This window comes from Oncorhynchus keta, chromosome 1 (assembly GCF_023373465.1).
Source record: "Oncorhynchus keta strain PuntledgeMale-10-30-2019 chromosome 1, Oket_V2, whole genome shotgun sequence".
Taxonomy (NCBI): domain Eukaryota; kingdom Metazoa; phylum Chordata; class Actinopteri; order Salmoniformes; family Salmonidae; genus Oncorhynchus; species Oncorhynchus keta.
The window spans coordinates 79,254,064-79,271,047 of record NC_068421.1 but is presented as its reverse complement, the minus strand read 5'-3'; the positions used below and the strand labels follow the sequence as shown (position 1 = coordinate 79,271,047).

The window sequence follows — 16,984 nt, the reverse complement described above, 5'->3', positions numbered from 1 at the left end:
AAAAAAGTTTTGATGGCCACGATTAAAGAGAGCTACCATTTTTATTTGGTAATTGAAGCAGGCCTCCCATTCAGCATTTAAGTGCAGGCAGGCTATCAGCAGGTCACCCACCATCTTACAATGTGAGCTATGCATTTTGAAAACATACTTAAACTGTTTGAAACCTGAATGTTTTAGTTCATATTATGAGGCATTTCTTAACTTGCTTCAAAGTAGCCTAGCCAAAATCAGACAACAGAAACAAAGGCAATTATTTTATAACGACGTTATAGGAGAAAAAAACACATTTTAACCTACCATTCCTACCGATCTGCGAGCCAGTTATGATTTTAATGTGCACATTTCCGTGGAAGAATTTACTTTCAATAACATTTTTGTCTTCTAAAATCTGAATTAAAATGATAAAAATCTAAAAGTAAATATTAAACTAATGCGAGAGCAACAGCAATTCGGACACATTGATACATCGTGATCCACTGTCGACTAAATAAATAAGCACATTGCCTAAGCCAATGCAGAATTAGGCTTATTCCTTCCGTTGTCAACTAAGTAAAAATAGCCTACATAAATTCAACAAATAAAAATAGTAGAAAATATCCTGATGAAAATGCAGATTCTTTCAATAGCATTCATCTCTCTACTCTGCCTCCCTTTTTAAAAATCGGTCTTGACCTGAGCGATGACTAGCGAACTTGCAACATTGTATCAACTGGCGTATTCTGGGCCCTCAGGAGTTTCCTGTGCCAGTGAGCTCAAGACAGACATCTGTTTTTGCACAAGGGAAAGGCGGAGGTATTTTATATTCCACCGGACACACACTACATGACCAAAAGTATGTGGACACCTACTCATCGAACATCTCATTCCAAAATCATGGGCATTAATATGAAGTTGGTACCCCCTTCGCTGCTATAACAGCCTCCACTCTTCTGGAAGGCTTTCAACTAGATGTTGGAACACTGCTGTGGGGTCTTGCATCCATTCAGCCACAAAAGCATTAGTGAGGTCGGGCACTGATGTTGGGCGATTAGGCCTGTTACAATTCATCCCAAAGGTGAATTGTCTAGAATGTCATTGTATGCTATAGCATAAAGATTCCCCTTCATTGGAACTAAGGGGCCTAGCCTGAAACATGAAAAACAGCCCAGGACCATTATTCCTCCTCCAAAATGTACAGATGGCACTATGCATTCGGGCAGGTAGCAATCCCCTGGCTTCCGCCAAACACAGATTTGTCCTTCGAGATGAGGCGTGATAAAAAAAACACTCCAGAGAAAACATTTCCACTGCTCCCGAGTCCAATAGTGGCGAGATGTACACCTCTCTAGTCAACGCTTGGCTTTGTGCATGGTGATCCTAGGCTTGAAAATGGCTACTCGGCCATGGAAAACCATTTCATGACGCTCTCGACGAACAGTTCTTGTGCCGACATTGCTTCCAGAGGCAGTTTGGAATACGGTAGTGAGTGTTGCAACTGAGGATAGACGATTTTTACGAGCTATGCACTTTATCACTCAGCGGTTACATTTTGTGAACTTGTGTGGCCTACCACTTTGCGGCTGAGCCGTTGTTGCTCCTAGACGTTCCCACTTCACAATAACAGCACTTACAGTTGATCGGGGCAGCTCTAGCAGGGAAGAAATTTGACGAACTGAGTTGTTGGAAAGGTGGCATCCTATGACAGTGCCACGCTGAAAGTCACTGAGCTCTTCAGTTAGGCCATTCTACTGCCAATGTTTGTCTATGGAGATTGCATGGGTGTGTCCTCGATTTGATACACCTGTCAGCAACGGGTGTGGCTGAAATAGCCAAATCCACTAATTTGAAGGGGTATCCCCATACCTTTGTGTATATACAGTGGGGAGAACAAATATTTGATACACTGCCGATTTTGCAGGTTTTCCTATATACAAAGCATGTAGAGGTCTGTAATTTTTAACATAGGTACACTTCAACTGTGAGAGACGGAATCTAAAACAAAAATCCAGAAAATCACATTGTATGATTGTTAAGTAATTAATCAGCATTTTATTGCATGACATGAGTATTTGATACATCAGAAAAGCAGAACTTAATATTTATATACGTTTCCTGTAGTTCTTGACCAGGTTTGCACATACTGCAGCAGGGATTTTGGTCCACTCCTCCATACAGACCTTCTCCAGATCCTTCAGGTTTCGGGGCTGTCGCTGGGCAATATGGAATTTCAGCTCCCTCCAAAGATTTTCTATTGGGTTCAAGTCTGGAGACTTGAGATGCTTCTTACGGAGCCACTCCTTAGTTGCCCTGGCTGTGTGTTTCGGGTCTGTTGTCATGCTGGAAGACCCAGCCACGACCCATCTTCAATGCTCTTACTGAGGGAAGGAGGTTGTTGGCCAAGATCTCACGATACATGGCCCCATCCATCCTCCCTTCAATACGGTGCAGTCGTCCTGTCCCCTTTGCAGAAAATTAATAATAATTTATAAAAAATAAAAACTGAAATACGACATTTACATAAGTATTCGGACCCTTTACTTAGTACTTTCTTGAAGCACCTTTGGCAGCGATTACAGCCTTGATTCTTCTTGGGTATGACACGACAAGCTTCCCATTCTTCTCTGCAGATCCTGTCACGCTCTGTCAGGTTGGATGGGGAGCGTTGCTGAACAGCTATTTTCAGGTCTCTCCAGAAATGTTAGATCGGGTTCAAATCCAGGCTCTAGCTGGGCCACTCAAGGACATTCAGAGACTTCTCCCAAAGCCACTCCTGCGTTGTCTTGGCTGTGTGCTTAGGGTCGTTTTGTCCTGTTGGAAGGTGAACCTTCGCCCTGGTCTGAGCGCTCTGGAGCAGGTGTTCAGCAAGGATCTCTGTACCTTGCTCCGTTCATCTTTGCCTAGATCCTGATTAGTCTCCCTGTCCCTGGCAATGACAAACATCCCCACAGCATGATGCTGCCACCACCATGCTTCACCGTAGGGATGGTGCCAGGTTTCCTCCAGACGTGATGCTTGGCTATGAGGCCAAAGAGTGCAATCTTGGCTTCATCAGACCAGAGAACCTTGTTTCTTATGGCCTGAGAGTCTTTGTGTTTTTTCGCAAACTCCAAGCGGGCTGTCATGTGCCTTGTACTGAGGAGTGGCTTCCGTCTGGCCAATCTACAATAAAGGCCTGATTGGTGGTGTGGTGCAGAGATGGTTGTCCTTCTGGAAGGTTCTCCCATCACCACAGAGGAACTCCGTCAGAGTGACCAGCAGGTTCTTGATCACCTCCCTGACCAAGGCCCTTGTCCCCTGATTGCTCAGTTTGGCCGGGTGGCCAATCTAGGAAGAGTCTTGATGGTTCCAAACGTCTTATATTTAAGAATGATGGAGGTCACAGTGTTCTTGGGGACCTTCAATGCTGCATACATTTTTTTGTACACTTCCCCAGATCTGTGCCTCGACACAATCCTGTCTTGGAGCTCTATGGACAAGTCCTTCAAATCAAACTTTATTTGTCACATGCCGCCGAATACAACTGGTGTGGATCTTACTGCGAAATGCTTACTTACAAGCCCTTAACCAACAATGTAGTTCAAGAAAGCGAAATAGAAAAATATTTACCAAATAAAATTAAAAAAAATTACAGTTTAATTACAATAACAAGGCTATATTCCGCTACAGAGTCAATGTGCGGGGGTACAGGTCAGTCAAGGTAATTTGTACATGTAGGTAGGGGTAAAGTGACTATGCATAGATAATAAACAGCAAGTAGCAGAAGTGTGGAAACAAAGGGGGGCAGGGTGTCAATGTAAATGGTCTGGGTGGGAATTTTATTAATTGTTCAGCAGTCTTATGGCTTGGGGGTAGAAGCTGTTAAGGAGCCTTTTGGTCCGAGACTTGGCACTCCGGTATCGCTTGCCATGCGGTAGCAGAGAGAACAGTCTATGACTTGGGTGACTGGAGTCGTTGAACATTTTTGGGGCTTTCCTCTGACACAGCCTAGTATATGTCCTGGATGGCAGGAAGCTTTTCCCCAGTGATGTACTGGGCCGTATGCACTATCCTCTTTAGCGCCTTACGGTCAGATGCCGAGCAGTTGCCATACCAGGCGGTGATGCAAATGGTCAGGATGCTGTAGATGGTGCAGCTGTAGAACTTTTTGAGGATCTGGGGACCCATGCTAAATCTTTTCAGTCTCCTGAGGTGTTGTCGTGCCTTCTTTACGGCTGTCTTGGTGTGTTTGGACCATGATAGTTAGTTGGTGATATGTATACTAAGGAACTTGAAACTCGACTCGCTCCACTATAGCCCCGTCATTGGGGGCCTGTTCGGCCCGCCTTTTCCTGTCGTCCACGATCAGATCCTTTATATTGCTCACATTGAGCGAGAGAGAGGTTGTTGTCCTGGCACCACACTCCCAGGTCCCTGACCTCTTCCCTATAGGCTGTCTCATTGTTGTCGGTAATCAGGTTCATCACTATTGTGTCATCAGCAAACTTAATGATGCTATTCATTGACGACAGCTCAGCGTTCAACACCATAGCACCCTCAAAGCTCATCACTAAGCTAAGGACCCTAGGAATAAACTCCTCCCTCTGCAACTGGATCCTGGACTTCCTGACGGGCCACCACAATGTGGTAAGGGTAGGTACCAACACATCTGCCATACTGATCCTCAACACAGGGGCCCCTCAGGGGTGCGTGCTCAGTCCCCTCCTGTACTCCCTGTTCACTCATAACTGCACGGCCAGGTACGACTTCAAGACCATCATTAAGTTTGCCGATGACACAACCGTGGTAGGCCTGATCACCGACAACGATCAGAGAGACCTGATTGTGTGGTGCAAGGACAACAACCTCTCCCTCAACATAATCAAGACAATCAAGGAGATGATTGTAGACTACAGGAAAAGGAGGACCAAGCTTGCGCCTATACAAATTGTCAAAGACTCCAGCCTCCCTAGTCAGACTGTTCTCTCTGAAACCGCATCGTAAGCGGTACCGGAGCGCCAACTCTATGTCCAAGAGGCTTCTAAACAGCTTCTACCGCCAAGCCATAAGACTCCTGATCATCTAATCAAATGGCTACCCAGGCTATTTGCATTGCCCCCCCCTCCTTCTACACTGCTGCTACTCTATAATTATCTATGCATAGTCACTTTAAAAACTCTACCTACATGTACATATTACCTAAATTGCCTCGACACCGGTGCCCCCTGTAAATAGCCCCGCTATTGATATTTTACTGCTGTTCTTTAATTATTTGCTATTTATATATCTCTCAAATGTATTTATTTTAAGGTATTTTCTTAAAACTGGATTTTTGGTTAACCTCTCTAGGGTATGTGGGACGCTAGCTTCCCACCTGGCCAACATCCAGTGAGATTGCAGAGCGCCAAATTTAAATACAGAAATACTCATTATTAAAAAAAGATACAACTATTTTACATAGGTTTAAAGATTAACTTCTTGTGAATCCAACCACGGTGTCAGATTTAAAAAATGCTTTACGGCGAAAGCATACCGTACAATTATTTGAGAACATAGCCCAGCAGACAAATCATTACAAACAGTAACCAGCCAAGTAGAAGAGTTACACAGTCCGAAATGGAGATAAAATTAATCACTTACCTTTGATGATCTTCATATGTTTGCACTCAGAATACATTCATTTATTCAATAAATGTTTCTTTTGTTCGATAAAGTCTCTCTTTATATCTGAAAACCTCCGTTTTGTTTGCACGTTTTCTTCAGTAATCCACAGGCTCAAACGCAGTCACAACAGGCAGACAAAAAATCTAAATTGTATCCGTAAAGTTCATAGAAACTTGTCAAACGATGTTTATATTCAACCCTCAGGTTATTTTTAGCCTAAATAATAGATCATATTTAAACTGGACAATAACGTCGTCAATATAAAACAACAAAAAATCCCACTTCCTGAATGGATTTTTCTCAGGTTTTCACCTGCCAAATCAGTTATGTTATACTCACAGACATTATTTTAACAGTTTTGGAAAATTTAAGAGTGTTTTCTATCTAAATCTACTAATTATATGCATATCCTATCTTCTGGGCCTGAGTAGAAGGCAGTTTAATTTGGGCATGCTTTTCATCCAATATTCCAAATGCTGCCCCCTACCCTAGAGAAGTTAAGGTCTTGTAAAGTAAGCATTTCACTGTAAGGTTGTATTCGGCGCATGTGACAAATAACATTTGATTTGAGCAGTGTTTGGCCACGCAGTCCTAAGTGAACAGGGAGTACAGGAGGGGACTAAGCATGCACCCCTGAGGGGCCCCAGTGTTGAGGATCAGCGTGGCAGACGTGTTGTTCCCTACCCTCACAACCTGGGGCTGTCAGTAAGTCCAGGATCCAGTTGCAGAGGGAGGTGTTTAGTCCCAGGGTCCTAAGCTTAGTGATGAGCTTTGAGGGCACTATAGTGTTGAATGCTAAGCTGTAGTCAATGAACAGCATTCTCACATAGGTGTTCCTTTTGTCCAGGTGGGAAAGGGCAGTGTGGAGTTGTTTCTGGGATGATGCTGTTGATTGGAACCATGACCAGCCTTTCAAAGCACTTCATGGCTACCGAAGTGAATGCTACGGGGCGGTAATCATTTAGGCAAGTTCCCTTTGCTTCCTTGGGCACAGAGACTATGATGGTCTGCTTGAAACATGTAGGTATTGTATTACAGACTCAGTCAGGGAGAGGTTGAAAATATCAGTGAAGACACTTGCCAGTTGGTCCACATCCTGGGGATCCGTCTGGCCCCGCGGCTTTGTGAATGTTGACCTGTTTAACCTCTTGCGCCGAGCCATCCCGGATCCGGTATCGTGACTACAGCCTCAAGCTCATTACCATAACGCAACGTTAACGATTTCTAAAAATCGCAAATGAAATGAAATAAATATGCCTGCTCTCAAGCTTAGCCTTTTCTTAACAACACTGTCATCTCAGATTTTCAAAATATGCTTTTGAACCATAGAAAATCAATCAATGATATGCCTGCAAATACGTCACAATGCTCCATACCCCTTGGGGAAACGATAGAAAGGGTAGGCTCATTCCTGTCGCATTCACAGCCATATAAGGAGATAATGCAAAACGTAGCCTCAGAAATCCTGTTCATTTCCTGGTTGCAGAAACATCTTGGTTTTGCTTGAAGCTTTTGTTCTAGGGCACTCACAGTGAAAATCTTTGCAGTTCTGGAAACGTCAGAGTGTTTTCTTTCCAAAGCTATCAATTCCATGCATAGTCGAGCATCTTTTCGTGACAAAATAATGCGCTTAAAACGAGCACGTCTTTTTATCCAAAAATGAAATACTGCCCCTAGAGTCTGAAGAGGTTAAAGGTCTTGCTCATGTCGATTACCGAGAGCATTATCACACAGTCGTCCAGAACAGCCGGAGCTCTCATACATGCTTCAGTGTTGCTTGCCCCGAAGAGAGCTCAACTTCGAGTCTCATAGCAAAGGGTCTGAATACTTATTTACATAAGTTTATTTTTTATTTTTATTACTTTTAATAGATTTTTTTTAAACTGCTTTCGCTGTGTCATTATGGGGTATTGTATGTAGATTTCTGAGGATTTTTATTTATTTAATCAATTTTAGAATAAGGCTGTAATGTAACAAATGTGGAGAAAGTCAAGGGGTCTGAATACTTTTGAAAGGCACTGTATGTAAACGGGGAATTTATCAAAATAAACAATCAAAGAGCAAAACAAAATCACAGAATGAATGTGCAAGAATTGGCAGGAGACAGCTGAGTGCAGTCTGGAGAGAGATTTGCATATGTAATTATACTCAAGACACATTATCTATCTATCTATTAAGATGCATTACCACAATCTAAATGGGATTTCTGTCATTCATGTTCTGTTAAAATGCATTACCACAATCTAAATAGGATTACTGTTATTCACAGTGGGTGGATGCTCTAATGGGTTATGCACCCAATGCATATGGGTCCAGTACATCTCAGAGAGTAACCCAATGCATATGGGTCCAGTACATCTCAGAGAGTAACCCAATGCATATGGGTCCAGTACATCTCAGAGAGTAACCCAATGCATATGGGTCCAGTACATCTCAGAGAGTAACCCAATGCATATGGGTCCAGTACATCTCAGAGAGTAACCCAATGCATATGGGTCCAGTACATCTCAGGGAGTAACCCAATGCATATGGGTCCAGTACATCTCAGAGAGTAACCCAATGCATATGGGTCCAGTACATCTCAGGGAGTAACCCAATGCATATGGGTCCAGTACATCTCAGAGAGTAATCCAATGCATATGGGTCCAGTACATCTCAGAGAGTAATCCAATGCATATGGGTCCAGTACATCTCAGAGAGTAATCCAATGCATATGGGTCCAGTACATCTCAGAGAGTAATCCAATGCATATGGGTCCAGTACATCTCAGAGAGTAATCCAATGCATATGGGTCCAGTACATCTCAGAGAGTAATCCAATGCATATGGGTCCAGTACATCTCAGAGAGTAACCCAATGCATATGGGTCCAGTACATCTCAGGGAGTAACCCAATGCATATGGGTCCAGTACATCTCAGGGAGTAAGACAATGCATATGGGTCCAGTACATCTCAGAGAGTAACCCAATGTATATGGGTCCAGTACATCTCAGAGAGTAACCCAATGCATATGGGTCCAGTACATCTCAGAGAGTAACCCAATGCATATGGGTCCAGTACATCTCAGGGAGTAACCCAATGCATATGGGTCCAGTACATCTCAGAGAGTAACCCAATGTATATGGGTCCAGTACATCTCAGAGAGTAACCCAATGCATATGGGTCCAGTACATCTCAGAGAGTAACCCAATGCATATGGGTCCAGTACATCTCAGGGAGTAACCCAATGCATATGGGTCCAGTACATCTCAGAGAGTAACCCAATGCATATGGGTCCAGTACATCTCAGGGAGTAACACAATGCATATGGGTCCAGTACATCTCAGAGAGTAACCCAATGCATATGGGTCCAGTACATCTCAGGGAGTAACCCAATGCATATGGGTCCAGTACATCTCAGAGAGTAATCCAATGCATATGGGTCCAGTACATCTCAGAGAGTAATCCAATGCATATGGGTCCAGTACATCTCAGAGAGTAACCCAATGCATATGGGTCCAGTACATCTCAGGGAGTAACCCAATGCATATGGGTCCAGTACATCTCAGAGAGTAACCCAATGCATATGGGTCCAGTACATCTCAGGAGTAACCCAATGCATATGGGTCCAGTACATCTCAGAGAGTAACCCAATGCATATGGGTCCAGTACATCTCAGAGAGTAATCCAATGCATATGGGTCCAGTACATCTCAGAGAGTAATCCAATGCATATGGGTCCAGTACATCTCAGAGAGTAATCCAATGCATATGGGTCCAGTACATCTCAGAGAGTAATCCAATGCATATGGGTCCAGTACATCTCAGAGAGTAATCCAATGCATATGGGTCCAGTACATCTCAGAGAGTAATCCAATGCATATGGGTCCAGTACATCTCAGAGAGTAACCCAATGCATATGGGTCCAGTACATCTCAGAGAGTAACCCAATGCATATGGGTCCAGTACATCTCAGAGAGTAACCCAATGCATATGGGTCCAGTACATCTCTAACCCAATGCATATGGGTCCAGTACATCTCAGAGAGTAACCCAATGCATATGGGTCCAGTACATCTCAGAGAGTAACCCAATGCATATGGGTCCAGTACATCTCAGAGAGTAACCCAATGCATATGGGTCCAGTACATCTCAGGGAGTAACACAATGCATATGGGTCCAGTACATCTCAGAGAGTAACCCAATGCATATGGGTCCAGTACATCTCAGAGAGTAACCCAATGCATATGGGTCCAGTACATCTCAGAGAGTAACCCAATGCATATGGGTCCAGTACATCTCAGAGAGTAATCCAATGCATATGGGTCCAGTACATCTCAGAGAGTAACCCAATGCATATGGGTCCAGTACATCTCAGGAGTAACCCAATGCATATGGGTCCAGTACATCTCAGAGAGTAACCCAATGCATATGGGTCCAGTACATCTCAGGAGTAACCCAATGCATATGGGTCCAGTACATCTCAGAGAGTAACCCAATGCATATGGGTCCAGTACATCTCAGAGAGTAATCCAATGCATATGGGTCCAGTACATCTCAGCATAGAGTACATCTCAGAAGGTAATCCAATGCATATGGGGTACATCCAGTACATCTCAGAGAGTAATCCAATGCATATGGGTCCAGTACATCTCAGAGAGTAATCCAATGCATATGGGTCCAGTACATCTCAGAGAGTAACCCAATGCATATGGGTCCAGTACATCTCAGGGAGTAACCCAATGCATATGGGTCCAGTACATCTCAGGGAGTAAGACAATGCATATGGGTCCAGTACATCTCAGAGAGTAACCCAATGTATATGGGTCCAGTACATCTCAGAGAGTAACCCAATGCATATGGGTCCAGTACATCTCAGAGAGTAACCCAATGCATATGGGTCCAGTACATCTCAGGAGTAACCCAATGCATATGGGTCCAGTACATCTCAGAGAGTAACCCAATGTATATGGGTCCAGTACATCTCAGAGAGTAACCCAATGCATATGGGTCCAGTACATCTCAGAGAGTAACCCAATGCATATGGGTCCAGTACATCTCAGGAGTAACCCAATGCATATGGGTCCAGTACATCTCAGAGAGTAACCCAATGCATATGGGTCCAGTACATCTCAGGGAGTAACACAATGCATATGGGTCCAGTACATCTCAGAGAGTAACCCAATGCATATGGGTCCAGTACATCTCAGGGAGTAACCCAATGCATATGGGTCCAGTACATCTCAGAGAGTAATCCAATGCATATGGGTCCAGTACATCTCAGAGAGTAATCCAATGCATATGGGTCCAGTACATCTCAGAGAGTAACCCAATGCATATGGGTCCAGTACATCTCAGGGAGTAACCCAATGCATATGGGTCCAGTACATCTCAGAGAGTAACCCAATGCATATGGGTCCAGTACATCTCAGGGAGTAACCCAATGCATATGGGTCCAGTACATCTCAGAGAGTAATCCAATGCATATGGGTCCAGTACATCTCAGAGAGTAATCCAATGCATATGGGTCCAGTACATCTCAGAGAGTAATCCAATGCATATGGGTCCAGTACATCTCAGAGAGTAACCCAATGCATATGGGTCCAGTACATCTCAGAGAGTAATCCAATGCATATGGGTCCAGTACATCTCAGAGAGTAACCCAATGCATATGGGTCCAGTACATCTCAGAGAGTAATCCAATGCATATGGGTCCAGTACATCTCAGAGAGTAACCCAATGCATATGGGTCCAGTACATCTCAGAGAGTAATCCAATGCATATGGGTCCAGTACATCTCAGAGAGTAACCCAATGCATATGGGTCCAGTACATCTCAGGGAGTAACCCAATGCATATGGGTCCAGTACATCTCAGGGAGTAAGACAATGCATATGGGTCCAGTACATCTCAGAGAGTAACCCAATGCAAATGGGTCCAGTACATCTCAGAGAGTAACCCAATGCATATGGGTCTAGTACATCTCAGAGAGTAACCCAATGCATATGGGTCCAGTACATCTCAGAGAGTAACCCAATGCATATGGTTCCAGTACATCTGAGAGAGTAACCCAATGCATATGGGTCCAGTACATCTCAGAGAGTAACCCAATGCATATGGGTCCAGTACATCTCAGAGAGTAACCCAATGCATATGGGTCCAGTACATCTCAGAGAGTAACCCAATGTATATGGGTCCAGTACATCTCAGAGAGTAACCCAATGCATATGGGTCCAGTACATCTCAGAGAGTAACCCAATGCATATGGGTCCAGTACATCTCAGAGAGTAACCCAATGCATATGGGTCCAGTACATCTCAAGGAGTAACCAAATGCATATGGGTCCAGTACATCTCAGGGAGTAACCCAATGCATATGGGTCCAGTACATCTCAGGGAGTAACCCAATGCAAATGGGTCCAGTACATCTAAGAGAGTAACCCAATGCATATGGGTCCAGTACATCTCAGAGAGTAACCAAATGCATATGGGTCCAGTACATCTCAGGGAGTAATCCAATGCATATGGGTCCAGTACATCTCAGAGAGTAACCCAATGCATATGGGTCCAGTACATCTCAGGGAGTAACCCAATGCATATGGGTCCAGTACATCTCAGAGAGTAACCCAATGTATATGGGTCCAGTACATCTCAGAGAGTAACCCAATGCATATGGGTCCAGTACATTGCTCAGAGAGTAACCCAATGCATATGGGTCAGTACATCTCAGAGAGTAACCCAATGCATATGGGTCCAGTACATCTCAGAGAGTAACCCAATGCATATGGGTCCAGTACATCTCAGAGAGTAACCCAATGCATATGGGTCCAGTACATCTCAGAGAGTAACCCAATGTATATGGGTCCAGTACATCTCAGAGAGTAACCCAATGCATATGGGTCCAGTACATCTCAGAGAGTAACCCAATGCATATGGGTCCAGTACATCTCAGAGAGTAACCCAATGCAAATGGGTCCAGTACATCTCAGAGAGTAACCCAATGCATATGGGTCCAGTACATCTAAGAGAGTAACCCAATGCATATGGGTCCAGTACATCTCAGAGAGTAACCAAATGCATATGGGTCCAGTACATCTCAGGGAGTAATCCAATGCATATGGGTCCAGTACATCTCAGTAACCCAATGCATATGGGTCCAGTACATCTCAGGGAGTAACCCAATGCATATGGGTCCAGTACATCTCAGAGAGTAACCCAATGCATATGGGTCCAGTACATTGCTCAGAGTAACCCAATGCATATGGGTCCAGTACATTGCTCAGAGTAACCCAATGCATATGGGTCCAGTACATTGCTCAGAGTAACCCAATGCATATGGGTCCAGTACATCTCAGAGAGTAATCCAATGCATATGGGTCCAGTACATTGCTCAGAGTAACCCAATGCATATGGGTCCAGTACATCTCAGAGAGTAATCCAATGCATATGGGTCCAGTACATCTCAGGGAGTAATCCAATACATATGGGTCCAGTACATCTCAGAGAGTAATCCAATGCATATGGGTTCAGTACATCTCAGAGAGTAACCCAATGCATATGGGTCCAGTACATCTCAGGGAGTAATCCAATGCATATGGGTCAAGTACATCTCAGAGAGGAATCCAATGCATATGGGTCCAGTACATCTCAGAGAGTAACCCAATGCATATGGGTCCAGTACATCTCAGAGAGTAATCCAATGCATATGGGTCCAGTACATCTCAGAGAGTAATCCAATGCATATGGGTCCAGTACATCTCAGGGAATAACCCAATGCATATGGGTCCAGTACATCTCAGAGAGTAATCCAATGCATATGGGTCCAGTACATCTCAGAGAGTAATCCAATGCATATGGGTCCAGTACATCTCAGAGAGTAACCCAATGCATATGGGTCCAGTACATTGCTCAGAGTAACCCAATGCATATGGGTCCAGTACATCTCAGGAGTAACCCAATGCATATGGGTCCAGTACATCTCAGGAGTAACCCAATGCATATGGGTCCAGTACATCTCAGAGAGTAACCCAATGCATATGGGTCCAGTACATCTCAGAGAGTAACCCAATGCATATGGGGTACATCCAGTAACATGCTCAGTACATCTCAGAGTAACCCAATGCATATGGGTCCAGTACATCTCAGAGAGTAACCCAATGCATATGGGTCCAGTACATCTCAGAGAGTAACCCAATGCATATGGGTCCAGTACATCTCAGAGAGTAACCCAATGCATATGGGTCCAGTACATCTCAGAGAGTAATCCAATGCATATGGGTCCAGTACATCTCAGAGAGTAACCCAATGCATATGGGTCCAGTACATCTCAGAGAGTAATCCAATGCATATGGGTCCAGTACATCTCAGAGAGTAATCCAATGCATATGGGTCCAGTACATCTCAGAGAGTAACCCAATGCATATGGGTCCAGTACATCTCAGAGAGTAACCCAATGCATATGGGTCCAGTACATCTCAGAGAGTAACCCAATGCATATGGGTCCAGTACATCTCAGAGAGTAACCCAATGCATATGGGTCCAGTACATCTCAGAGAGTAACCCAATGCATATGGGTCCAGTACATCTCAGAGAGTAATCCAATGCATATGGGTCCAGTACATCTCAGAGAGTAACCCAATGCATATGGGTCCAGTACATCTCAGAGAGTAATCCAATGCATATGGGTCCAGTACATCTCATGCATATGGGTCCAGTAATCCAATGCATATGGGTCCAGTACATCTCAGAGAGTAACCCAATGCATATGGGTCCAGTACATCTCAGAGAGTAACCCAATGCATATGGGTCCAGTACATCTCAGAGAGTAACCCAATGCATATGGGTCCAGTACATCTCAGAGAGTAACCCAATGCATATGGGTCCAGTACATTGCTCAGAGTAACCCAATGCATATGGGTCCAGTACATTGCTCAGAGTAACCCAATGCATATGGGTCCAGTACATCTCAGAGAGTAATCCAATGCATATGGGTCCAGTACATTGCTCAGAGTAACCCAATGCATATGGGTCCAGTACATCTCAGAGTGTAACCCAATGCATATGGGTCCAGTACATCTCAGAGAGTAACCCAATGCATATGGGTCCAGTACATCTCAGAGAGTAACCCAATGCATATGGGTCCAGTACATCTCAGGGAGTAACCCAATGCATATGGGTCCAGTACATCTCAGAGAGTAACCCAATGCATATGGGTCCAGTACATCTCAGAGAGTAACCCAATGCATATGGGTCCAGTACATCTCAGGGAGTAATCCAATGCATATGGGTCCAGTACATCTCAGAGAGTAATCCAATGCATATGGGTCCAGTACATCTCAGAGAGTAACCCAATGCATATGGGTCCAGTACATCTCAGAGAGTAATCCAATGCATATGGGTCCAGTACATCTCAGAGAGTAATCCAATGCATATGGGTCCAGTACATCTCAGGGAATAACCCAATGCATATGGGTCCAGTACATCTCAGAGAGTAATCCAATGCATATGGGTCCAGTACATTGCTCAGAGTAACCCAATGCATATGGGTCCAGTACATCTCAGGGAGTAACCCAATGCATATGGGTCCAGTACATTGCTCAGAGTAACCCAATGCATATGGGTCCAGTACATCTCAGAGAGTAACCCAATGCATATGGGTCCAGTACATCTCAGAGAGTAACCCAATGTATATGGGTCCAGTACATCTCAGGGAGTAACCCAATGCATATGGGTCCAGTACATCTCAGAGAGTAACCCAATGCAAATGGGTCCAGTACATCTCAGAGAGTAACCCAATGCATATGGGTCCAGTACATCTCAGAGAGTAACCCAATGCATATGGGTCCAGTACATCTCAGAGAGTAACCCAATGCATATGGGTCCAGTACATCTCAGAGAGTAACCCAATGCATATGGGTCCAGTACATCTCAGAGAGTAATCCAATGCATATGGGTCCAGTACATCTCAGAGAGTAATCCAATGCATATGGGTCCAGTACATCTCAGAGAGTAACCCAATGCATATGGGTCCAGTACATCTCAGAGAGTAACCCAATGCATATGGGTCCAGTACATCTCAGAGAGTAACCCAATGCATATGGGTCCAGTACATCTCAGAGAGTAACCCAATGCATATGGGTCCAGTACATTGCTCAGAGTAACCCAATGCATATGGGTCCAGTACATCTCAGAGAGTAACCCAATGCATATGGATCCAGTACATTGCTCAGAGTAACCCAATGCATATGGGTCCAGTACATCTCAGAGAGTAATCCAATGCATATGGGTCCAGTACATCTCAGAGAGTAACCCAATGCATATGGGTCCAGTACACCTCAGGGAGTAACCCAATGCATATGGGTCCAGTACATCTCAGAGAGTAACCCAATGCATATGGGTCCAGTACATCTCAGAGAGTAACCCAATGCATATGGGTCCAGTACACCTCAGGGAGTAACCCAATGCATATGGGTCCAGTACATCTCAGAGAGTAACCCAATGCATATGGGTCCAGTACATCTCAGAGAGTAACCCAATGCATATGGGTCCAGTACATCTCAGAGAGTAACCCAATGCATATGGGTTCAGTACATCTCAGAGAGTAATCCAATGCATATGGGTCCAGTACATCTCAGAGAGTAACCCAATGCATATGGGTCCAGTACACCTCAGAGAGTAACCCAATGCATATGGGTCCAGTACATCTCAGAGAGTAACCCAATGCATATGGGTCCAGTACATCTCAGAGAGTAACCCAATGCATATGGGTCCAGTACATTGCTCAGAGTAACCCAATGCATATGGGTCCAGTACATCTCAGAGAGTAACCCAATGCATATGGATCCAGTACATTGCTCAGAGTAACCCAATGCATATGGGTCCAGTACATCTCAGAGAGTAATCCAATGCATATGGGTCCAGTACATCTCAGAGAGTAACCCAATGCATATGGGTCCAGTACACCTCAGGGAGTAACCCAATGCATATGGGTCCAGTACATCTCAGAGAGTAACCCAATGCATATGGGTCCAGTACATCTCAGAGAGTAACCCAATGCATATGGGTCCAGTACACCTCAGGGAGTAACCCAATGCATATGGGTCCAGTACATCTCAGAGAGTAACCCAATGCATATGGGTCCAGTACATCTCAGAGAGTAACCCAATGCATATGGGTCCAGTACATCTCAGAGAGTAACCCAATGCATATGGATCCAGTACATTGCTCAGAGTAACCCAATGCATATGGGTCCGGTAAATTTCTCAAAAATGGCCAGTAAATTAAAATCTTCCTGGTCATGTTGTCCGGGCATCACATTTTCCTAACGGAAACCCTGGAGTGTGTGTGTGTTCAGTACCTTTCCACCGATGAGGGGCAGGATGTGCATCTTGC

General features: G+C 44.4%; 1 protein-coding gene across 1 annotated transcript in view; it reads right to left on the bottom strand.

Moving 5' to 3' along the window:
• The window catches only part of LOC118372763 (PH domain leucine-rich repeat protein phosphatase 1-like), an 85,279-nt gene that overhangs the window by 42,790 nt on the left and 25,505 nt on the right, over positions 1–16,984 (bottom strand). Inside the window, exon 2 of the mRNA XM_052461590.1 lies at positions 16,950–16,984. This exon is cut by the window's right edge and continues 162 nt beyond it. Coding sequence (XP_052317550.1) covers positions 16,950–16,984 — 35 coding nt within the window. The remainder of the gene's footprint in view (positions 1–16,949) is intronic.